This window comes from Liolophura sinensis, chromosome 7 (assembly GCF_032854445.1).
Source record: "Liolophura sinensis isolate JHLJ2023 chromosome 7, CUHK_Ljap_v2, whole genome shotgun sequence".
In the NCBI taxonomy this organism is placed as follows: domain Eukaryota; kingdom Metazoa; phylum Mollusca; class Polyplacophora; order Chitonida; family Chitonidae; genus Liolophura; species Liolophura sinensis.
Window position 1 is genome coordinate 41,590,164 of NC_088301.1, and position 25,078 is coordinate 41,615,241.

The following is a 25,078-nucleotide window of genomic DNA, read 5'->3' on the forward strand; positions in this document are numbered from 1 at the left end:
CATTATAACCATGCCCGTAACACGACTGAAGTAACTACTGCATATAGGTTAACTGAATTTCAAGAAATAAAATTTTTATATCATGAATAAGACACACATCTGCGACTATCGTAGGCACAAATGCTTCAGCTTGTACGCTTATGGTTGTACAATTATATGTGTACACAAGTACAACACGACTTCAGTATTCAAAGGACGACTGTGACTGGTTTCATGATTTACTTTCTGTTTGCCCTCACACAAAGTCCAGGTGAATAGCAGCAATCACATGTGCACGCTTTGACGTCACCAGTAGGCGGTTGTTGGCCGGTACCCAGTGTAGTGTGTGCGTGTTTACCTAAGCGCGACTAGCAAGACGGAAACAAGTGGACAGAGCGAGAAGTATGACCACCATGGCAAATCTCGTGAGCCAGATGACCCTTGTCTTACTGAGTCTGCTGATTAAAGGTGGGTGCACTTATATCACAGTTACAGAGATGTTGGAAGACAGAATCCACCTTTTTAACCTAAAGTATACAAGCCTTCGAACAAACTTGAATCACTGAACCGTACAGTATACCACACTTGACAACGTATAACAACACGCATAAATGCTGTGGGCTGTGTATAGGCCTTAAAAAAGTACCCACATACATACACATATATAGCTGAACGTTAAAGTTCAACAGCATCTCAAAGGTAAATGAGATTAGATTTAGGTTCGGTTATCAAAAAATCGCACTTTAATATCGAAAGTATTTGCTTTAGTTTATCCCTGACATGGTTAACTAATAATCAAATAAGCTGTAAGTAAGACTGGAACTTTAACACTATATATTCAGCTGACTGGGACGCGCTTGGTATGATTTTGTGCCGCATAAAGTGAACTATAACGCCCACCGGTCCTAATAATATGATGTATACTCCGGTGTGATTAAGAGAACAGTGTATGTTTATCAAGTTAAAAAATAGGTCAGTGTTCAATTTTTTTACACTGCGGAGATATACATTGCTTGGTGGATCTGGCCAAGGCTGGATTCGTGATCAATTCTCGTCTATAGCCCAGCAACCTGGTATGCAAGATTTCAGTGGTTGGCTTTTAGCCTACAGCTTTTGTACGTTATATATACATGTGTTGTGGGACAAATGTATAGGACGGGGGTTAGGGGTGGAGTTGTTATGCAAATGTTGCGTCGAAGTCATTTTAGTGTGTATATTAGTACGTGTAAGCTTATTCTTTCTAATTTATCTGTTATTAAATAGGGCTTTTACACGTGGTTAATTCCCTTAGTATGCTCCTACATGAAAAACCACAAATAAAGCTACACAAGGAAAAACAGCTTGACCTCAGGAAGTATATGGAACGTAGTAAATATTTCTTTTTAGTCTGTAGAAGATTTACTTTAGCTAATGCTCACAGTCGAATCCATTTAAGCTAATATAAACAGTCGCCCCAAACGCAAGTATCATCATTGGTTAACTCGATTTATGTTGGCACAAAAATCCGCACGTGAGAATGGTCAGTAGATTCAAACTTCCTCAATTTTGTACGTATTCTCTTATATCAGCCAAAACGTACGTATACCCTGTCTTTTTTAGGAATGGACGCTGACCAAGGTGTCAACCCGAAGTAAAATGTGATACAGCAGAACTAAACAGATTTCATTCAAAGCGATTTAGTGTCAAAATCACTTTATACCTACAAGTGCGACATTTGTGCAAAGGCATATCCAACGCGATTGGGCGATTTTTCATGGTTCATGAAAATATAACACCTAGAATGATGAATATGTCATTTATTCGTCAAAGTGAAGTTAAGAAGTAGTTAACATTTATAAGCCGAATGAGCACGAGGGATGGTTGGAGAAGGTAATACTGACTGGCAACTGCTGGACAATCTTATCATGTGAAGCAGAGTCCCCAAAATATATATGGCTGAAAATATAGTGTGTGATAGAATATTTTCAGTCAGATTAAAATGTCCTTGGCGACATTTTCGGTGTGTTTGTTGGTGGTAGAAATTTTCAAGCTCATATGCAGAAAGATTTGCCTTGACCTGTTTGCCTCAAATTCAGAAAAGTTTTGTTTCAATATGCTGCAGATGGAGAGAAGTCAACAATAATTTTTAAAAAGTGAGCGTCCATTTCATTGGGTATAAGCTTTCTTCGCTTTCCAAAAAAATGATGTAGTATGAACATTTGGTCACTTGGTGAAAGAAATACCGGCGAATGTTAAGATAAAATATAGAATAAGCAGTTCCGCTATCTGCTATGTAATCAGTAGAACCCGGTGTAAACTCCACTATAAAATGAAGTACTCTATTTTCTACGTAATACTGTGAATTCGTCCTCTGTAAGAAAGGCATGGAAGGCAAGAAGCAGCATCGACCCCAACTGAGGTAAATTTCACTGGTGACATGTCTATCGTCACCAACATTGGTAAATTGGTAGACGATCTACTGTAAATCTTCAATCTTTTCAACCTGTAAAGCACTTTTTCCAGAAAAGGATGCGAAAAATGATTTGTTTGTGTCACTGAAGATGCAAACTTCATAAAACTGCGCAGATTATTTCTCTTAACCCTATAGTTCTCTTAGAATGTTTCATAATATTGGTCCCCGTGGTGGATGAAAGGTTGAAGAATTAGGGTAAATTCTTGACGAAGTTTAAGCTTCCTCATATACTTCGGTCCTTTTGAACCATGGGTTTGTCGGATCTTTTTGATCTGAAAATTTCAGGACAGATGTGTATAGTGATGAGGTGAAATGGGAAATCATTCCACGATAAGATAGTAATGTTGCCGAAGGATGGAAAGAACCGAGTATTGGTTACAGTGTGTAGATAAGGGGTGAGACAGAAATAGCTTTACAGACAGCCATGGTGGCAGATGCTGGGCCTCCTGGAAACGGAATCGAGACAGTTTGGCAGATATCACATTGTTATCGCTTGTGCTTGGCTTGAAGTAAATGAGATATGTAAGAGTTGGCATTAGCAGATCCCGTAGACATTTCATTTTACTTTTACACCTATTATGTTTAATGGTATGATGTCAACAAGGGCTGTGAGATCGTTAGATCGTGAGTGTTTTGTGTGGCGATTTCAATGAAGGTCACAAGTTACTGCAAACACTAGCTCGTCAAGGTTAATCTATCCAAGGCCTCCATCATTTCTCTTGTAAATAAAAAATATTGACGAAGTGTCCAGAATCTCGATATACAAAGTGGCCACCAAACTAAGTGACTTAAAAGTCCCAAAACTATTAAAGGTAATATCCGTGAGAATTTTGACGCCAAATTTCAAAGAGTTGCGATTGCAGTTTTCTACAAAAACTACCAAAAGCACTGTTCGAAAACAAAACTTTTTTATATTCCAAGCATGGACTATAGGGTTCCATGCAGCTTCGACAATAGAACCACAATAGAAGCAAAACGGCACATATTAATAGAAAGTCCCGAAACTAGACCTGTAACTTGCCAGGGTGAAGGCATGTATCATGTTTCAGTCAGTATGATGAACCATTTTAGATCAGACAAATTGTTTAAAACCAAAAGTATCGGAATAATTGTATCCAACATTTTGTCCAAAGACGGCGAAACGGCCAGAAACTCGAATATGACCTGTTATATGTCATGGTGAAACCATGTATCAATTTTTCCTTGATCCATTTCGAAACAGGTCACGAATATAAGTTGGATGGTACCTAAGTTGAAATATTTGGACAGGCTTCTGGTAAAGTTTAGAGTTTAGAGTTTAGAGAAGACGAAAACTTTTTGGCGAACTGGGAGATCTGGGTTTCTGCCAAAAGCGTCTATCCTGCCAGAATTATCTTGCTCAGTGCATTTTCTTTGACTGTTCGTCTAGTAGGATGAACGTTATACACGGTGGCATTGGATTTCAGAACACGTGACAACCACTTTGTGTTTCAAACAGGAAGTGTTTTATTAGATCTCACGTCATAAAGAGGTTTGTACTTTAAGTGTTACTAAACAGTTACTTCTCCAGTTGCCAACTATTACAATGAATATCATGTTCAAGAATATTCTGCATGAATTCTCCCTCACTTTTAAGTGCCTTATAAGGCTGTGACCATGGGTGCTGAGCAGCAGAGGTTGGGCTAACGGGTTTTATTCTAACTGTCCATTTTAAATGCTTAAATAGTAGCAACTTATATGCCCCCCCCCCGCACCATGGATTAAGCAGAATTGTCCCCTAGCACCATGGATTAAGCAGAATTTTCCCATAGCACCATAGATTAAACAGAATTAGGGAAATAAAATGCAGAAATGTTAATGCCTATAATTACTCAAAATGCTGTATTGTCATCACATTTAACATATAATAAAATTAAAGCAATTCAAAAGGATCGGGGGGGGGGGGGGCAGGAATTGTCAGGCACGTTCAGCGTTTCACATTCATTCGTGATAACTGTTGGCTTTTGATAGTGATCTGGAAACGTGTATTCCCAGATAAACCACATAATCCTACATAATACTGCTTGTGGATTAAGCGTCCGTTGTCCCTTCGGATTGTTTTCATGTGATTGTTTATTACATGGGATGACAACACAGTCTTTGAGTATTTATGGACCAGTGACGTCTAATAAATTGCGACAGACAGTATTGTACTTTTTTAAAACTCAGTTATGCTTTAAGATACAGTTAGAATAAAACCCTATAACTGGGGTAAATTGACAAGGCTGCATTCCAGCGGTAACGAGCGAAAAATTGTTAACTGCCTCATGGTCATCTCAGTTCTGGCTTATTCTGTCTGCTGTGGTCTGTTACGTTTGTTACATTTCAGGGGTTAAAATTTTTCGTCATTCAATCGTTCTTCAGAGCTCAAAAAAAATGATGACCTTAATTTAAGAGGACTTTGCATTATGCCAACAATAACCATTATGATGGCTGGTGAAGGACATTCTTGATCAGTGTGACTTGCCAGAAAATATTCCTGCACAAGACATTCCGTAATGACTGATTTCCAGGTCGAATGCTTATATAGTGTCTCTGTCGCGCTTTGATTGCAACTATTCTTAAAAGTTCCACGCTGTATGATGTAGTAACCATGGACGCTTATATCACTCCAAGCCCGGGGGTTAAGCGAAATTCAGCTATCATTCAGCTATGACGCAGATCGCCCTGGGATCTTGAACGCTCTGTCCATATTTATCAGTAAACAGTGGTACTCACTGCAGAATTCAAGAAACTTAGAGAGGGGGCGTTTGATGGAATATCCTCGGCAAAAGCCGCACACAACTAGCCTATAGTGTTGATTTGTTTTAGAACTTTCTGAACTTTGGACATTGTTTTTTTAAACGTCCCATGTTCTAAAAGTTTTGCGTGTATCAGAACTGAAAATATTCTTCACAAATCACGCACTATGTATATAACGACCTGGTCATGCTTCAGTCTCTATGTGGTGTCTTCACGGTTTATAACCTATACTTGGAATCATATTTGAAAAGTTGAGTACCCTATGTGGTTGAAGTCTATTTAATAGTAAGTTGACGAACGTGCGTATCCATTGCATCATGATCTATGTTCAACTTTCCAAAAAAAAAAAAAAAAAAAACAAACAAGAAAAACACTTATTTCATCCTGTAGGTATATATAAAGGAAACTTTGTTGTTTACCAGAAATTAAAATAGGAACAGTCATGCATGCGCCCTTTCTGGAAAAGTGTACTTAAATCACAAGTGAAAAGACTACTTGCATGCGTTAACGGAAGACTTGTTTGAGCAGTTTTATGAATCACTGACCTACATAGTCCTATCCCGTGACAACGAGAAAAACAGTCGTGAATGTATACAGACCTTACAACCAATGGCTCTTTCGCAATACCTAGGTGTTCATATACATGGCAGTACCGTAGAGCAGACAAAGAAGATTTCAACCCTTTACAATATATGAAAATGACCCGTTGGTCTAATGAAAGATGGACCCCGAAAAAATAGGATTATACGTGCGAAAGTCTTTCCTCCTGCATATTTGACTTTCATTATTTTCGCGAAAATTATAGCCTTATGAAACGGTATGGAGAGAATTTAGCTTCCAGAAGAAGGTTTGAGGATGGTCTGGAATAAGTATCGATTTCCTTAGTTCCCTTTAATTACATTTTGAAAAACTATCATATTGCCATGTACAAGTTTATAATCTTTAGGAATTAAGTTGCAAATTTCAGCCTGTTTGGTATAGCCTTGTTTTAGGGACTGTGATTCTTCTAACTTTATGTGAGATTGGGGATATTTAACAAAAGTATGATCATATGGATGCAACGGCATATTACACTGACTTGGCTATATTGCGACACGTATTTTGTGCAACATTTCATTAATCAGCACAAGAGGGCAGCTTATTTAAGTCATGCTGTGTTATTGCATTAAGCAAAGTTAATTGACCATGCTTGACCTAACCTATGTAAAGTCGGAAATTTTCAAGACATTGCTCTGTGCAAGGGATTGCCCCGATCAATTGCCGCTTGTGGTGTCTTTTACAAAACCACCATGTAAAGCTTTTGAAAGTCTTCAACTTTTACACTTGTGTCAAAATGTTGTTTAGTTTGACTATATGCATGTAGCGAGTATGTCTGAAAATATACGCTCAAATTGTTTTACGAGTTCGCACATTATCCACGATGATAATGTAGTCATATATGTTCCATACATAAACGAATGAAGGGAGATAACAACGGAGATGAGTTGACTGAGGTCACATGTGCGACAGTTTAATAAAAGGATGCAATCTTTGAAATAAGATTACATCCGACATTGAATATACAGTTACTATGAAATTCAAATCAACATTAATACAACTACATTATACAAAATTCAGTTTGGATAGTAATAATGTGATTTGAAAATTATCAAAGAATTCTGTAATATTGGAATGTCGCATTTGCCAGAAAGAGGGGCTGAACCACCATCCCCATAAGGCCTCCTAGTGCAGTAGGGTTGACATAGAAGGTGGAGGAAGGGTTGGTGGAGGTCAATATTTGAACAAAGGACATGTTATTGCAATCTTGACAATTGAACGAATGGGGAGTGATGAGGGACCCGTATGAGGGTCACTTGCCCTGCTTTTGTGTGTTGTCACACAAAGTCGATTTCAGGAAGCTGAAATCACTGATTTAAAAAGCCTTAAGCGCCAGATTTGTATGCATTCTAACTTCTAACATTCCTTATTCAATTCATGATTTTCGTATTAGTGAAGGATCACCAGTGCGAGATGTAGAAATAGACAATGCATCAGGATTTCTATAACTTGCTTTTCAGTATTGCGACAAGGGCAGAAAGATACTTTGTGGCACTGATCTATTTTTGATATTAACGCTATCTCAAGAGACTTGTAGTCTTGTTAATTGCTGATGATTCAGTTATACCATCTCGTCTTTTATTTCCAGGGTGCGATGCGAGCTACTGCTACTTTTCCTACTACTACTCCTATTACTACTGTTATTACTACTACTCTTACTCACTGGCGTAAGTATATATGCATGTCTCTTTCCACTACAATGCCGGCCGTATGCGTGAAATATCCATGAGTACGGCGTAAGATTTATTTATATATTTATTTGATTGGTGTTTTACGCCGTACTCAAGAATATTTCACTTAAACGACGGTGGCCAGCCCGGGGGAAACCCACGACCATCCGCAGGTTGCTGGCAGACCTTCCCACGTACGACCGGAGAGGAAGACAGCATGAGCTGGACTTGAACTCACAGCGATCGCATTGGTGAGAGACTCCTGGGTCATTACGCTGCGCTAGAGCGCTAACCAGCTGAGCCACGGAGGCGTAAGATACCAATGAAATAAATAAATAAATGTATATGCATGTTTGCATATTCTTTCCATTACAAATAACCTTAAGTTCAACGATTTTTTTAAGAACTAAAGAAAGCCTCAATGCAATGAGTTTATACACAATCCGAAATTGTGTATATGAAAGCTGGCTAATTAAGTTGAAAATAGGCCGTTCTTTATTTTGCTTTTGAATTCGTAGCTCGAATTAGGTACTTGCAACTAATGCAGGCCGTTAATGCTTAATGGATTTTTGTATGTGCGAAATTTAAAAAAAAATCACTTGCTGGAGTACGGCGTAAAACACCAATCAAAATAAATAAATAAATAAATACTTGTATGAGTCATTCTGTTTCTATTTCAGTGGTGGCACCATTGCTGGCATTGTGATCGGCTGCATTGTGTTTGTGGGGTTGTGTATTGCTGCCTGTGTGGTTTGCTGCATTAAAGCTACATCGAACTCTTCCCGAGGCACTGTTGTCAGGAACCCAAACATGGCCGGCAACGTAGCTGTTGTCACCACAAGTAAAGCAACATTTTTACGCTTCTGTTGCAAATATTATTTACACCTTCAGTAAACTCTGTTGTCCAAATTAAAATGCAAAATGCATAGTTTACAAAAACAGCATAAGTTTGCTTAGTTTGTCTGAACAAGCCTCTTGAAAGTGTTTAAAATGGCTTAAAACAATCGATAAAAACACAAAACTAAAAACTAGGCGATAGCCTCTGGTCATCAAACTTCCCACCACCTTTCCTTCTCGCAAATAAGTAGACAGTCATATTTCTAATGAATGAAACGCGATAGTCTGTTTATGCAACAAATACAACAAATTCTTCTTTCTCTTCTGCACAGCTGCTGCCCAACAGGGCTATGCAATGCAAGGTTACACCCAACCTCCACCTGCATACGGCGCCTATCCGAACTACCCTGCGCCAGCATACCCGCCACCAGGAGCTGTGCCTACTTCCGGACTTCCTCCATCTTACCCCAACAGTGGCCCACCCAAACCGCCAACATTGGGTTGATGGGTGACTGGGATCAGCGTGTGTGCTTCTCTGTACACATAACTGCTCACTTACGATGTTTAAACGTGTTGAATACAAGATATACCAAAACTTATGCTTATGCAGTCTATTATTATTTCTGCGTCCTTCGATGAGTCACCCGCTTTCTTGCTTATAATAATTACATTTACCCTCAACACGTTCCATATATTGATTTTGTTGTACTGTTCTTTCTACATGCTGACAGGCAATATGCCCTTAGGTCGTACATTCGGTTTGCAGATTTCATTTTATCCCTATTTGTACATGAATTTTAATATCTACTATATATTATCAGTGCTTTTGTTTATGAATGTTTGCATGTTAGCATTATGTGTGTTTGCGTACACCATGAGGGTAAGTGGCCTAAGGATACAGGTGCCAAAACATCTCCCTATTGTGATTAAACCAGTCCCGGTCATTGCCAACAGATGTGACATATTTTGTACCTTTCACAGGGAACTTATCCAGATAATCTTACCTTCCTACCGATTTTAGAAACTGTGATAAATGTTCCATAAGCGTTATGCCATATAAATAAGTCGTAATTTCAGACGTGCGTATACACCCATGTTTTATCCAACGCCTCCTCCTCCCTCGACTTTCCCTAGTCCCTCCTCACTCGATTTTCCCTAGGGCAACCTCAATGGATTTTGCTGCTCCCCTCATCACCTGATTTTCTCTAGTTGGCCCCAATGAACTTTAATCCTGTCCCTTCTCACTCGACTTTCCCTAATGCATCCTCAAGTCCTTCCTCTCTTGATTTTCCCTAGTTAATCCTCCAGTTCACTAAAATTTTACTGCGATCTCCTCACTTGATTTCCCTGAAATCAACCATATTTTCTTAACACAGGAAATCTTTGATTGAAAACTTTCACCTGAAACCCGTTGGAAATGGGAATTTTAACTTCGTTAAATGAACTTTAATCCTGTCCCTTCTCACTTTTGAATAGAATGAATATCCGTATACAGTGTGGTCTCTTTTACGCTACAATGGGTTGATTTTATATGTCACTTGTGTCTGTATGTATAAAAGATACCAGTGATTCGCTACAGCCAATTTATTCTAACAACATCTGTGATATGAAAACGTATGTTGTTATATTTCAAAAATAAACTTTTTGATAAGATTTTTTAATCACTGCCTTTCATTCCTTACCTTAAATAAGACCAAGACCAGCTGTTTTTGTTGTTTGTACTGCACGTCTTACTAATTGAAACCAGAGGAGTAACAGGTAGAATTTTTATTAGGCCGACTTATACCTCGATGCATAATATGTACTATATTTCGCTTCAAGGTGATTCTTTCAGACCCGGCGGTCAGATAACGGTGAATATACGAAACTACGAAAATCCCCTATGGAGACCACCAAATTGTAGCAGGGGGTCCACATTCAACAGATCTACACATTCTCATAATGTTATTAAAGGCCAGCAGGATGGTAATTCGACCTCAAACACCCGCCAACCGAGTGCTTAATGTCTGAACTGACGACGAAGAGCTTCCTCGGGCAGCGGAGAGCCATATATAAAATTTTGGAGAGAACAAACTTGATCCATGCAGACAATCTGTTTTTTCTTGATGTAATGTCAGTAAACCGCCAGAATTAGGAGCCTTATGGATCTGGCACATTTCATACCAACGGCCGAGTGTTAAATTTGTGGCAATTGTAAACATTTAGGGCTGTAGTAATTATTGCTCGGCCTTCATCAGAGAAAATTATATCGGGGTTCAAGACAAATGACCAATGGCATGTAACATGTGTAATGTTACTTGTTTTGCGGTGGTGTTTGGAAACTCTAACAGATAGATCGGGGCCAGTGATTGTCAGTTAACTCGGACCCCGGTTTATGCATCTCAGGGCCCGATACCCAATCGTAGGTACGTCTACTTAATACTGACATAGAGCTTGGCTTCGGTCGCTGTGAGTTCAAGTCCAGCTCATGCTGGCTTCCTCTCCGGTCGTACGTGGGAAGGTCTCAGCAACCTGCGGATCGTCGTGGGTTTCCCCCGGGCTGTGCCTGGTTTCCACCCACCATAATGCTGGCCGACGGCGTATAAGTGAAATATTCTTGAGTACGGCGTAAAACACCAATCAAATAAAGCTTGGCCATGCAAGCGGATGTAAGACTGGCCAATTATATTGGACCCCGAGATAAGTAAGTCTGGTTTGAACTTCAGCAGATCTTTTATTAATGGGTTTCAAATGCCATCAGACACTTGGTAAATTAGAACATACTTGCGAGACTATCGAACAGTTCGTCTTTGCGACAGTGAGAGACTAAGCTTTCTGAATTGGTGCCCCTGAAGTGTCACAATAGCTATGTTACATGTCCTTAATGTGCCAGTAACGGCCAACCTGTCTCTAGCACGTTTGTGGTATTTTGATGTAGAAGTATTCGATCTCAGTTTCTCTTAGTTCGTCTCGAAATTCTTCTATTTCGCAGTGTGTAAAATAGATCTAATTCTGAATGGAAGATCTGGTTTCTGCGGTGATGTGTCATAACCTGTCAGTCACACTGAAGGTGGGCCTACTTCCGTGAATAACAGGTTGGCCAAAGTACAGCCTAAAAATAAATTTACTAATAACATGCATGCAAACCAATACGGAAATCACACGCACACAACAGATACCTGCATCTAATGCCAACGAAAGTTTAGTCGAGAAATCCAGATACTGAATATGCTACGTTAAAATTCACTTTCACTTGGGTAAAGGCACATTATTTACGTGATATGCATATTTACATCACTGATATTTTACTACAATCTATACAGTCTGCAATATTTCACCCGAAGATCGCCATCCGGTAAAATCGGGCAGGGTAGTCATGCATTTGTGGTTTCTCAGCTAAACGCATATAAACACAAGGCCTGCAAAGTCCAACCAGGTATGTCCAACCAAGGCAAATGCAAAGGTTTATAAATGCAAAGTCACTTTTAAAAGAATAAATTGTACACATCACACACAAGTTGTATCTAAATCAGACAGTCTGTCAATTGGAGTACTAGTCTTGAATGATGACAATCTCTGTTCACTGTTCGGCTTCTCTGAAGAAGTGGAGATAAACGTAGAGGAGGGTGAACCTGGGGGTGCCGATCCAACCACTGGAATCGTAGATGACGCTTTTGTGGATGGCAAAGTCACAGGGGCATCGTCAGGGTTTTCTGTTCCGCTGTTGCCTCTTACTCCATTCGACAACTGGAAATCTGAACTGGAACGGGTTGCATTAGCCTCATCAGAAGTGTTTAGCTGCAACACAACTCAAATAGATATATTTGGGAGATACTACTTCCTGCAATATCCATGCCAATAAGTACCTTTATTCAAGTACGGAACTACTTTTTTCGTAAATGTTACTGAGGCAAATTGAAAAGAGACCGCTTTTCATTGGTTGCACAATGACCATTTGCGAACTGCCACACTGTAGTCTCTGCTCTGTTTTTACTCTCCTCGCTGTAAGCTTTTATTTTCAAAATAACCCAGTACGCTACAGATCCGTTACTTGAACAATCAGCACAGGTTGCGAATGTTACCCAAATGACAAAATAATAAATAGTTTAATATATACTGATAGAATTGTATATTATGAAATGACAACAGTTATATGCCGTTTGTATTAAATTTGGAGTATGTATGTCATTTAGTATAGTCGTCTAGTAATGATCTTACCTGGAGGTCATGCTCAGTGTTTTGGTCTGGACGGCTACTCGTCTTCATGTTAACGTACGTGTTTACTGATTCTCGTGGCTCTTTCATCTCCTGATGCACGGTACCCACAATAGTTTTAGGGTGAGTGTTGTGGTCAATGTCGTTTTGTGCTGCAAGTCTTTGATTTCGCATCGGATGTGTGTACACATTTAGGGTAGGGGGTGTGTTTGATACGTTTTGGTGTGTGGGGAGGTCATTGAGAACTTTGGGAAATGTAGTATCTGAATTCCCGAGCCGAAGGTAACGTCGATCTGAGGGACCGCTAGGAGAATCTAATGTCTTGTGTTGGGTTTGCTTTCGGCTAGAAGTTCCAGATCTGCTTTCTGTGTTACTACTACTTGAAATTAGAGATGCTGGATTAAGATATTGACTTTCATGTGCCCTTTGAATTGTTGGATTATATTGCTGGTTTACGGAGAAGGCCCCTTGGGGGATAATTGTTCCTCTACCATCAATATTTTCTAGTGTACCATTTGGATTATGTGAAAGATAACTGGAATTGTAGTTAGAAGGCGGGTTCTGGAACGGAGAAAAAGAGTTAGCAACTCTATTTGGGTTAACTTCCTCAGAGGGATGTCTTCTCTCCGGAATGACAACTGTACCATTTGTCTTGTCGATCACTACATCTGAGATAAGAACAAAAATATCTGTCAATATCAAACCCAGTCTCCATGGTTTTCCAAGCCTTGCTCAAAACCAGGCCATCCGTTTTTCAAATAAATAAATTGTTACACATTCATTGCCAACGATGGATGTATGTTATGGCCACTGCATCCAAATATTATTTAGGTGTTTTGAAAAAAAGAGAAACGTTTATAGTATATTCATGATGTCGATAATTGCACATTCTATGCCCCGAAAGAAGCTATTGCAGACAAAAATAACACGACAAATGAAAATAATGTCTCAAGAATATAGACATTTTAGCTTCTAAAATGCTGCAATGTCAGCTTTGTTATGCAGTTGAAAAAAAAACTGTAGATAAATTAAAGTAAGAATGTAAATAAGCTATACTATTCCACTAATGTTGGACCAGAAGACGATTATCACACGTGGTTTTAGTTCAGTGAAGATTGTCTTATGATTTGTACATGGTATATTACGTAAAGTTACCTGTTACATACCTTTATTGTGTTTCCTCCGGATGATAAATACAAGAATCACCACCACCAAAACAACCAGAATACACAAAATAACAAGTATGGCCACGTGTAGATGGTTGCTATCGCATGAAGATGAACTTAATGCAGACTCGCCAGTTGATGTAGAAGCTTCACACATCCGACAGATTTTTTGCACAGTACAGCTCCCGTCTATTTTTTTGACCTCTCTGTTGTTTTTATAAAATTTCACAGGGCTATTCTCGTTCAGCTGGAGTTTCCCTGTCAATGTATCATAGCTGCCTACCTATAAAAAACACAATATTTTACAGTTTGAATCTCTGGACGTCTTTTGTTTACATCTTCAAAACACCGTTAGCTATGTTTTAAAGTGAACATAAAGTCTACCACTAAAGCTGAATTAATTAATAAAGTAGTATTCCAGAAATGTTCTAAAAATAGTTAAAAACCTCTACCCCACTTAACAACAAAATAACTAGCAAACAATCGTCAGTAACCAGGCATTCACTTGGTGAGGCCATTCTGCCATGTTATAGCTATATAGCGTGACGTCACAAAACCTGTAGAAACTCTCCCGTACCATCGGTATTAAACAATGTGACAATGAGAAATGCAAACAAAAACGCCTGATACCAAACCAATGAGTATCAGCTCTGTTCCGTGTTCAAGGGGTCGATGTTTCTTTAGTTTGATGCTCGGCTAGGGCGATGTTCGTGGACACAAGGGCAGTGTTTTAGTGGTCCTGCCCGCCTTCTTGCATGGGTGTAAGGATTTGGCCTAGCTGGCTGTACCGACTTAAGGAATTTACCGAACCTAGCATCACCTTCTGATTAATAACAGACCCTTTCATTCAGATTTTGGCAAGATATTTTCGTCATAAATGAGTTTGCCGAGGAAAAATAACGCAAAGTCACAATATTTTTCTTACGCAAAGATTCTCCCTTGGCGGTTTTTTTGCCAGCTCACCAGGACAAGTTACTGCTGCCTTCTGCCCAACATGTACGCACTGTGACACGGTCAGTCGTTCTCAGTTCCTTGCTCATAAATGTGTGCTTCAAAATGCATCAGTTTAACACTTAAACTGACCGTAAAATTTGGTTTACTGCATCGATATTTGTCTATCCATTATAAGAAACCACACTGAAAATCGAGGGCTATTAGGTGTTTTGACGTAACGGCAAAATTATCACGGGACGTTTTCAGGGCTAGTGATTGGCTAAGTTCATAGGGGCTTTTTCAATATGGCTACTCGGAACGAATTTTTCGCCAGTGCCATATCCCCAATGCTGAACTTCATCTTCTCAAATATTTATAGCATTTTTCAAAATGCTCTTGTGATAACTGTGTCCTGTATCATTTTTTCTATGTTTATTCTTTGTGTTCACTTTTAGTAAACGATTAATTCTTGGTAAAACCACCAGTCGTTAAATGAACATATTGAGAGTATGTCTAGGGAAATAACTTAGATGCAATGTTGAGCAAGAATTCCATCAAACAACCAAAATTACAGCAACAAAAATATTGCAAAAAAAAAACCCTGACCAACAATATCAACGCTTTTTTTTTGTAATGCCTCACAGTGCTTGGTTGGCGTACGGCCACATTGCACCGAACATGAAGAGAAGCAATACTATTTTACTTACTGCTTTACTGTTGTTGTATGGCTATTTTACTATTTGATACAAAGTAGTAACGTTGCCACATGCTGAAAACAGCGAAGCCCACAGGAATAGGTAGTATAGGTAGTATAATGCATAGAGATACAACACGCTACAGCTAAGTTTGTGATTGTATATTAATGTGATGACAACGCGACAGTATCAGTAATTTTAGACTGGTGATGTCTAATATTAAAGTTGCAAATAAGATCACTGCATTTCTTTACCTAATTCTTCTTAAGCAATGGGGCTAGGAAACGTTGTTACTTCATGAGCATATACATATGGATGTGAACAGTTATAATATAACCCTAATTTAACCGGTAATATAATTTGCCAGCTATCATGCTCTCATGACTTCTCTGGCTTTACTCTCTATGATCTAGTCTCATGTTGTATACAATAGTCAGCTTCGGGGAAGATGCTTGGTCAGATAGATTAATTTCCTTTCATATACTAAAAAATAAGGTTTCAGTGAAAAGTGACACATCGTGATAATTGAATCACTGAAAATTGATAAGATTTTGGAATACCGGTTATGATTGCTCGATGAGGTCATCTTAGGAAATGGCATTTACCATATGCTGTAACAAAATTCAATTAATTAATTATCAGATACTCTAATGAAGAGCTGAATGGTTGATTTACCCCTGGTATCGTTTTTACTGCGTAACCGATCGGCCAGATAAACACACCCAGTCTGCAATAGTTCAACGATGTATGCCAAAACAAAAAAGAAATTTTATCTAACAACATTCATTTTAAGTACCCATGTACACCCGAATGTGTACTTTTGTGCACAGCTTGCCAGCTCTGCCGTTTATATTAGGATTTAAACTTACCGGAACATATACGTAAGAGCCATTGGTCAGCCTCTGAAGATTAAGCAAGCGGAAATTCACGTTTCCGTTCCCATCGTCTTTAAAAGGGCGGTAACTCTGATCTTCAGCTCCGAGGCTCACTCTTTTGATGTATGCTGTGACGTTCGCCGGATTTTGCTTCAAAGTTTGACAAGCAAAGTCTGAATGAGTCAGACAGAGGAACTTATGTGCTTTAAAGATACCTGTTATCATCGAAGCCACTGCATTTATGGTATTGCCCACCCTAAACTGCCTTGCCCAAGATTGTGCCGTTGACAGCTTAATTGAAAGATTGCTGTTACAGTCTATCGAATATCGATTTTGAAATCTTTCAGGTATATTGCACTTAAAATGACTCTGCCAAAACATGTCAAACCACAAAGATGTATTCGTCCACGAAGTAGGCACTTTGGTTAGATATTCAGGAAAGTCGTTCCAAGGTAATTTTGGAGCCATTGGAAGTACAACAATGGAGCCAACCGTTGCCTGTTCAGCACCAAGATTAGGTCTAAGAGAAACTGCCCAGTCCTCAAGCGCTAAAAATACCAAATCGAGCTTTTGAAATTGTATTATCTTTTGAAAAGCTATTGAATCTTCTTCCAGTCCAATGTAAACGACAACCCGGGCTACATTAGCGTTGAGAATTTTCACTATATCAGTAAGATCTTTCTCGTTTGGTGTTACTTTAATTGGAATAGGTTTTGCTACACAAATATTTTGATCTTTTGCCTTTTCGACAGTAAGCAACATGGCCTTGTATCCATAGTTGTTGTTACTGTAAACGATGTTAACATAAGTCCAACCAAAATGCTTGATCAGCGCGACAATAACTTCTACACTATTCCTGTCACTAACAGATGTTCTGAGGGAGTAAGGGTACAGTCCCTTTTCGTCCAAATCTGGGGAGGTTGAAGCATAACTGATGATAGGTAATCGTAGACGTGTAAAGCTTTCTGCAAGTGGCAATGAAACTGAGCTGGATTCAGAACCGATTACTCCCACAACTTTAGATAGATCGATGATATCTCCCGTTTTTGGATCAGTCAACTGAGTTTCCCCTGAGAAGTATTTCGAGATTATAGAATCAGCTTTCAAAAAGCTATAGCAGTCGTCAAATATGATTGCCCCGAAATTCTTTCCAGTTTCCTGTCTCATTTTTCTAACGGTATAGAAAAAGGCCTCCACAGAAATAACAGTGTGGACCTCAGTTCGAAACGTTCCACACCCAAAAGGTTCTTCTTCTGGAGGAGCCCAGTGGAGTGAGAAGAAACCTGCTAGTAGAATCTCTCCGGGCAGGTAGACAAACCCAGGGTCATGCACGCATCCTTGACAGATCTTACCACATCGGGACAAACTCTTTGTGCTTTGATTTAGATCCAGTCTTCCATTCTCGTAGTAGGAACCGACCTGTAAACATTAGTATTATTGGTACACATAAAACCGACAAATGAAAGGATAGCAAATATAGCTCGCTCTCTCAAACTGAAAGTAAAATTCCCTTTGGTACCTTATTCATCCATGCATATATAGACCACATACTGGTCTACTAGAATAGTAGAATAGTCAAAATACAATCATAATGACTAACATTTTTAAAAAAATGTAAGTATATATATATACATGTGTATGTGTATGATCCAGAATTATGAAATTGTATGTGTTGTAATATTCGATATTGTGTTAAATTAAACAAAACACTATATCTGGGAAACTGGATATATGTCTAACAATTTCTGATGGTCAACTGGATATATTAAACAATTTCTGATGATCCACTGGATATAAATTAAACAATTCCTGATGGTCCACTGAATATATATTAAACAATTTCTGATGGTCAACTGGATATATTTTAAGCAATTCCTGATGGTCAACTGGATATATCTCAAACAATTTCTGTTGGTCAACTGGATATATATTAAGCAATTTCTGATGGCCAACTGGATATATATTAAACAATTTCTAATGATCCACTGGATATAAATTAAATAATTTCTGATGGCTCAGTGAACATATATTAAACAATTTCTGTTGGTCAAGTGGATATATATCAAACAATTTCTGATGGTCAACTGAATATATATTAAACAATTTCTGATGATCCACTGGATATAAATTAAATAAATTCTGATGGTCCACTGAATATATTCCGATGGTCCGCTGAATATATATTAAACAATTTTTGATGGTCAACTGGATATATTTTAAGCAATTCCTGATGGTCAACTGGATATATATCAAACAATTTCTGTTGGTCAACTAGATATATATTAAGCAATTTCTGAAGGTCAACTGGATATATATTAAACAATTTTTATAGTCAACTGGATATATATTAAGCAATTTTTAATGATCCACTGGATATAAATTAAATAATTTCTGATGGCTCAGTGAATATATATTAAACAATTTCTGATGGCCAACTGGATATATATTAAAAAATTTCTGATGGTCAACTGGATATAAATTAAACCATTTCTGATGGTCAACTGGATATATATTAAACAATTTTTGATAGTCCATTGGATATATAAAACAATTTATGATGTTGTGACGGTCACAACAGCCTTGTGGCTATTTCACTACGAATTATTAATGTGTATGGTGATTTCGCATGCAAAAGAGAAAAAACTATCTATGTAAAAAAAGCTAAGAAATACCTTTATGAAATCCTGCTCTGAGAATTTGTTTATGGCGAAAATCTCCTCCTCTTGTCTGTGGGTCATGTCGCCATGATCATCAAAAGATATGCTGGTTCCGGCTATCGCCATCTCAGGGACAGTGTGCCTGGCATCAAGATCGGCATACTGAAAAGAAACTTTGCGAACCTCGTTCAAAAGTTCTATGGTTTGCTTACTTTTGAGTCCATCGCAAATTCCTGGAGTTCCGTTGCATGACTTATCATGCACATGTTTGAGCGCAAAGCTCATAGCATACACAGCATGAATTACAGACGGAATATAGCTGCCTTGTTTGAACTCGGAACACCCTGCCTCAGCAAAAGGTGGTTGACATGAAGTTTGGATAAACTCACTTAACCACTGATTTGGCGTACTTGAAAAATTATTTTTGGCTCTGAGCATTTCAGAGCGAACAGTTTCCCTGAACTCAACAAGCGGTAGAGATGTAGGAGATATACTCCAGACTGATCGCAGATGTCCCTGTTGCGAAGAACAGTCGAATCTGTTAATGATTTCTGTGCTCGTCCCAACGCTGTCTGGTAGTATCCACTTCAAGTTGCCGATCGAAACTCTTTTGTCATTGTACTCAGTACAAAGTCTGTTCATCAAGAATTTGACCCATTCACCCTGTCCCAAGTACACCACTCCCAGAGAGTTGTCGGCCGTTTCTGCTTGCTGCTGTAGCAGGATCTTGATGGCTTCGTTTATACCTCGTAGGTCGTCTATACTCAGCACACGGAGGACACAAATCTGATTCTGCTTGGCCAGCCGCTGTACTGAGGAAGACAGGTCGGTTGCATAGCTATCTTCTGTGTGTAATATTGCAATCACTGTCCAACCTAGCCTTTTGACAAGAGAGATAATTGCCTGGAAAGGCAAATCAGACATTATTGAGAAATGAACTTAAGATTAAAATGAGTGGGTGATACGTTAGTACAGTTTGACATGCATAATACAAACAGAAGCACAAACTTTCAACGGTTGCAGTATCCCGAAAAAATTTGATATCGTCTTTCTCTCAGGTCTTCGTGAAGTAAATAACCCACATTAAAAGATATGATGCCAAGAATTTAACCCACAGGTAGATAAACAGAAACAGAGTATCTCTCGCTGCATACGAGTGGCTCTTGACTAATGAGTGCGGCTTTCATCTCCCTTTTGTGTAAAAAGATTGCAGGTCAGAATCCACTCATTGTATACGTGGGCGTTCTGCCTTATTGAGCATTTGAAAGCTTGAGTTTATACTGAATTCTCGGGCCCAACTTATTTCGATACTCCCAGGACAAAAAGCATAGTAGCTACAGACTAGAGTACAGATTGCATGGCTATCTCATATACTAGTATATGGAATATTCAAGATGCGGAGTAGGGTAACACAGTGCGAGTTACGGAGAGAAACAGCCCCAAATGTGTTGGATTGACGTTAAGGAACATTTGCACACGTGCTTTAAATCTTCCGTAGCATAAATTGGTTAGCTAGCCTTTTCTTAGGTTGGCCTAACCAAAAGTAGCCCATAGCAATAACACAAACTGACAAATAAAGTACATTTTCAGGGTCTACTTTACTGCAGCAGCCTCCTCAAATGTTCTTTACAGTCAATCCGATACATTTAGGGATGTGTCTCCAGTAAGTCTCGCAGCTGTGTTGTTCGATGAGAGTTACCCTACTCCGCTTTTAGGAATATTCATGAAAAAAAATCAGCCACATAGTATAGTTCCAAATTAATCAGTCATTTTTTAGATATGTTGAAAATAGGTTTCTTTTTTCATTCCAAAACAAAACTCTAGACTGCACTCTTGGCGGTCAGTTTCGAAGGACAAAAGCTACTTACAGCTTACAGTCAACAAATATTATGAATGTGTGTTTTTGGGGGATTTATTAATTTTTCCTGACCTTGGACTGCTTTTCGTCGGACACGGCTGTTCTGAGAACGTTTGGGTATTTGGTCTTATTGCTGAGCTCTGAGAGTGTAGTGGCCATGCCGACCAAAGGAATCCTCGTACCGTCTAGCAGACCCGACACAGCCGTGGCACTTTGGCTCCTTGTGGGACCGAGGAAACCTGAAACATACGGAATGTCCGCCAAACACCAGTCAAAGAAAGCTACAATCAAAGGAATCCACCCTCCACCCCTCACCTTCGTTGCCTTGACAGCTACAACCGTTGACCCCACGACTGAAGGCTATTTAATTTCCGAATTGACCAGTAAAAGGTTAAGGAAAAAAAGTTGAAAGCCATTTTTCCCCTTAAAGAAATGACTATGAATTTATTTGGTACTTTCATGTGTTAATCTGCAGATTAAAAAATGTGTTACCTTTATCATTATTTAAGTTTTTAAAAATACCAACCTGCGAATAGTGGAGCACGCGGCTTGTCACACTTAACCAGTTTTGAGGAGAACTGCCTCCGAATGGCGCTCGTCGCACTAGCAAGCGCATATTTATCGTTCCCACAGTCATCGAACACTGTGATTCCTGTAATAAACGATTAATTTTATCCCTGATGATTTAGCATATTTTAATGTGTGTACATCATTTTTTCCACATAAAAAGTTTTCCTATTTCAATACAATGTACTGTTGTGACCAGATACTGTTTTATTGCCCTAAAGTGACACAAAATACATTCTGATGCAAGCCATACGCATCGAATCAAAGCTGATATAAAAGAAGGCAACACTTTATCGATCATCCATACATAACAATCATGTTTTATTCATTATATAACTACCATACAGCGAGGCAATCATGTCTTGTATCTTACATAACTTTTGTGCAGGGGGACAATCATGTTTTGTTCCTTACATAACTACAATACAGGGGGACAATCATGTTTTGTTCCGTACATAACTACAATACAGGGGAACAATCATGTTTTGTTCCTTACATAACTACAATACAGGGGGACAATCATGTTTTGTTCCTTACATAACTACAATACACGGAAACAACCATATCTTCTTTCATGCACAACTACCATACAGGAAGACAATCATGTCTTGTTCCATACATAACTGTCATACAGGGAGACAATCATCTTGTTCCTTACATAACTACAATACACGGAAACAATCATGTCTTGTTCCATGCATAACTATAATACAGCAAGACAATCATGTCTTGTACCTTACATAACTCTCATAAAGGGAGACAATCATGTCTTGTTCCATACATAACTGTAATACAGCGAGACAATCATGTTTTGCTCAATATATAATTACATAAAGGGAGACAATCATGTCTAGTTCCATACATAGCTACCATACAGGACGACCACCATGTTTTGTTCCTTACATAACTACAATACATGGAAATAATAATGTCTTGTTCCATACATAACTCCCTTACAGGGGGACAATCATGTATTGTTCCAAACATACCTTCCATACAGGGAAACAATCATGTCTTGTTCCATAGCTAACTGCCATACAGGGAGACAATCATGTCTTGTTCCACACCTAACTGCCATACAGGGAAACAATCATGTCTTGCTCCGTACCTAACTGTTATACAGGGAAACAATCATGTCTTGTTCCATACCTAATTCCCATACAGGGAAACAATCATGTCTTGTTCCATAGCTAACTGCCATACAGGGAGACAACCGTGTCTTGTTCCATACCTTACTGCCATACAGGGAAACAATCATGTCTTGTTCCATACCTAACTGTCATACAGGGAGACAATCATGTCTTGTTCCGTACCTAATTCTCATACAGGGAAACAATCATGTCTTGTTCCATAGCTAACTGCATAACTACAATACATGGAAATAATAATGTCTTGTTCCATACATAACTCCCTTACAGGGGGACAATCATATATTGTTCCAAACATACCTTCCATACAGGGAGACAACCGTGTCTTGTTCCATACCTTACTGCCATACAGGGAAACAATCATACCTTGATCCATACCTAACTCCCATACAGGGATACAATATACAGTAGATATACATAAGGTAACCACGTATTGTTCCATGTACAGTAGACAAACATAAAGGCAACCAGACCTTGTAGCATTCACAGCTAGTCATGTCTTACTCCATAAACAGCATATACACAGAAAGGCAACAGTCTTACTTCATACACAGCATATATACAGAAAGGCAACAGTCTTACTCCATACACAGTATATACACAGAAAGGCAACTGTCTTACTCCATACACAGCATATATACAGAAAGGCAACAGTCTTACTCCATACACAGCATATACACAGAAAGGCACAAGTCTTACTCCATGCACAGCATATAGAAAGGTAACAGTCTTATTCCATACACAGCATATACTCAGAAAGGCAATTAAGCCTTGTTCCATACACAGCATATAAACAGAAAGGCAGTCATGTCTTGTTCCATACATAGCATATATAAAGAAAGGCAATAATGTCCTGTTCCGTACACAGCATATATACAGAAAGGCAGTCATGTCTTGTTCCATACCCAGCACATATACAGAAAGACAATCATCTCTTGTTCTATACATACATGTAGTAGACATTGTGAATGGCAATTAAGGCAATGGATATAAAAGAAAACTATGCTTTGTTGCACAAAAGACATTAAAGAAAACACTGAGAGACAATACAAAGCAAAAGAGAACAAACTGAAAGCTCAGAGGAATTTCGCCATACTTAATTTCTACAGGTGATAGGTTTTAATACTAAGAAACACAGGGTTTAGCCGCAAGATACGAGGGTATAAATAAGGCAAGTAGTCACACATGTATTTTGAAATAACGGTCTAGAATGAAAGGTTGACTCGAAACACGAAAGTTGTAGACTTCAACTTAGGATTTGTATAAAATAATATTTTTTCGTTTAATAGTGGCCGGACATCTCACTGAGATTCATTGCCAGGGGAAAATGTACGAAATGAACTAAGATGATCCTTATTTTAGCTGCTTGTAAATCAAAGGGAATTCCCCTAAGTAAAGCAACATGACAGTTGTGCTTGAATGTGTTGTTTGAGTCTTCCGTCTGTTGGACCGGTTAAAACTAATTACTGCGATAGATTATTGTATTTCTGATCTAAGTCCATTGTATTTCTGATGTTATACCATTGCATTAACCTTGTTAGAACACATTTCTGAATACAGAACATTTCATTTCATATTTTAGAATATTGCGTTCTTCTCTTAGAGCATTATATTTACTTATAACATTCATTTAAGCTCATAGAACATTGCTAACGTTATGTTAAAACATTAATTAATTAATTTCTTTATGTAATAATGGCTTTTATTTCGAATTCCGGCCAAAGTTTACAAAAATGTAATTATAGGGAGATCTCACCTATCTGCACGCCTGGGATGAAGGACTGGTTGTTCACTGAGCTGGGACTGTTAAGTTTGGACAGAGTATACTTTATCGCGAGGAGAGCTTGAAGAGAACGGTAAGACACGTCTCCACAAGTGGCGTTGGGCTCAGGCGACCTCAAGCTGGAAATCACAGCGAAGTTCACATCTCCCGGCTCATTGTATGTCCTGTACTGGCAAGACTCAGTGATCGCCGAACCCGGAGTCCAGAGTATGGCAACTATTAATAGCATTAATGTTGACACACCTTGTCGATACATAGTTAGCTAACTCACATCAGTGTTTGGACCCTCAGGTGTAAGGCAAACGATGTAGTTACCGACTGGCGTGTTAATATACAGCATATATGATGGATGACGTTCACCAGTGAGTTGATTCAAGCTAAATGAGTAGTTATATGTTTGCTAACTACTTCTATAAAGCTTACTCTTACTGCTTGACCTACACAGCCTGGTGAACGCTTCGGTGAACTTCCTTTGCTACATGTTTGTCACACGGGTTATTAAGAGAAGCGCAGTACATCCGGGATTTAGTCGTCAGTATGAAGATGTATTCGGAGCCCCTTATAATACAAATGTATAGACTTTGTATTCGAACATTCTCTGCCGGTTAAACTCGTAGGGAGTGTAATGTCAACCTACTACCTTCGTCTATCCGCCACACTGAATGGTTGACACATAAACAAATCAAATATGTGTGGCTTGCGGCCATTCGTGCAGTTCTCTTTTTATATCGTGTACAGAACAGCTATGTACATTTGTCCCAGTATCGCATTGTCTATAAAAACATTTGGGCTCCTAATATTTCCTTGGCCGTTGTAAAGTGGAATGGTTATAATGCACGTTGAGAGTCGCTGTCTACAGCCCAAATGCTACCTCGATTGCCAGATATGTTCATTAATTTATAACCAT

At 38.8% G+C, this 25,078-nt stretch overlaps 2 protein-coding genes across 2 annotated transcripts; one reads left to right on the plus strand and one right to left on the minus strand.

Annotated features, from left to right (window-relative positions):
- Positions 1 to 289: 289 nt before the first annotated feature.
- LOC135470532 (uncharacterized) lies at positions 290 to 9,956 on the plus strand. Its single transcript, XM_064749536.1, has 4 exons — positions 290 to 447; positions 7,377 to 7,455; positions 8,139 to 8,299; positions 8,628 to 9,956. The coding sequence occupies exons 1-4, from the start codon at positions 384 to 386 to the stop codon at positions 8,798 to 8,800; spliced, it is 477 nt and encodes a 158-aa protein (XP_064605606.1). The 5' UTR covers positions 290 to 383; the 3' UTR covers positions 8,801 to 9,956.
- Positions 9,957 to 10,988: 1,032 nt separating this feature from the next.
- On the minus strand, positions 10,989 to 24,474 carry LOC135470421 (uncharacterized). Its single transcript, XM_064749351.1, has 8 exons — positions 24,145 to 24,474; positions 21,200 to 21,325; positions 20,746 to 20,912; positions 18,831 to 19,718; positions 16,153 to 17,577; positions 13,656 to 13,938; positions 12,493 to 13,157; positions 10,989 to 12,072 (listed from the first exon to the last, which is right to left on the minus strand). Exons 1-8 carry the CDS (start codon positions 24,425 to 24,427, stop codon positions 11,782 to 11,784), a joined length of 4,128 nt encoding a protein of 1,375 aa, XP_064605421.1. The 5' UTR covers positions 24,428 to 24,474; the 3' UTR covers positions 10,989 to 11,781.
- Positions 24,475 to 25,078: the final 604 nt, after the last annotated feature.

Coding starts and splice junctions, on each gene's coding strand:
- LOC135470532 (XM_064749536.1), top strand. CDS start 384: ATGACCACCATGGCAAATCTCGTGAGCCAGATGACCCTTGTCTTACTG. Junction 448..7,376: donor ACTGAGTCTGCTGATTAAAG/GTGGGTGCACTT, acceptor TTTTATTTCCAG/GGTGCGATGCGAGCTACTGC. Junction 8,300..8,627: donor CGTAGCTGTTGTCACCACAA/GTAAAGCAACAT, acceptor TCTTCTGCACAG/CTGCTGCCCAACAGGGCTAT.
- LOC135470421 (XM_064749351.1), bottom strand. CDS start 24,427: ATGTATCGACAAGGTGTGTCAACATTAATGCTATTAATAGTTGCCATA. Junction 17,578..18,830: donor CAGAGCAGGATTTCATAAAG/GTATTTCTTAGC, acceptor TAATGTTTACAG/GTCGGTTCCTACTACGAGAA. Junction 12,073..12,492: donor ACACTGAGCATGACCTCCAG/GTAAGATCATTA, acceptor GTTGTGTTGCAG/CTAAACACTTCTGATGAGGC.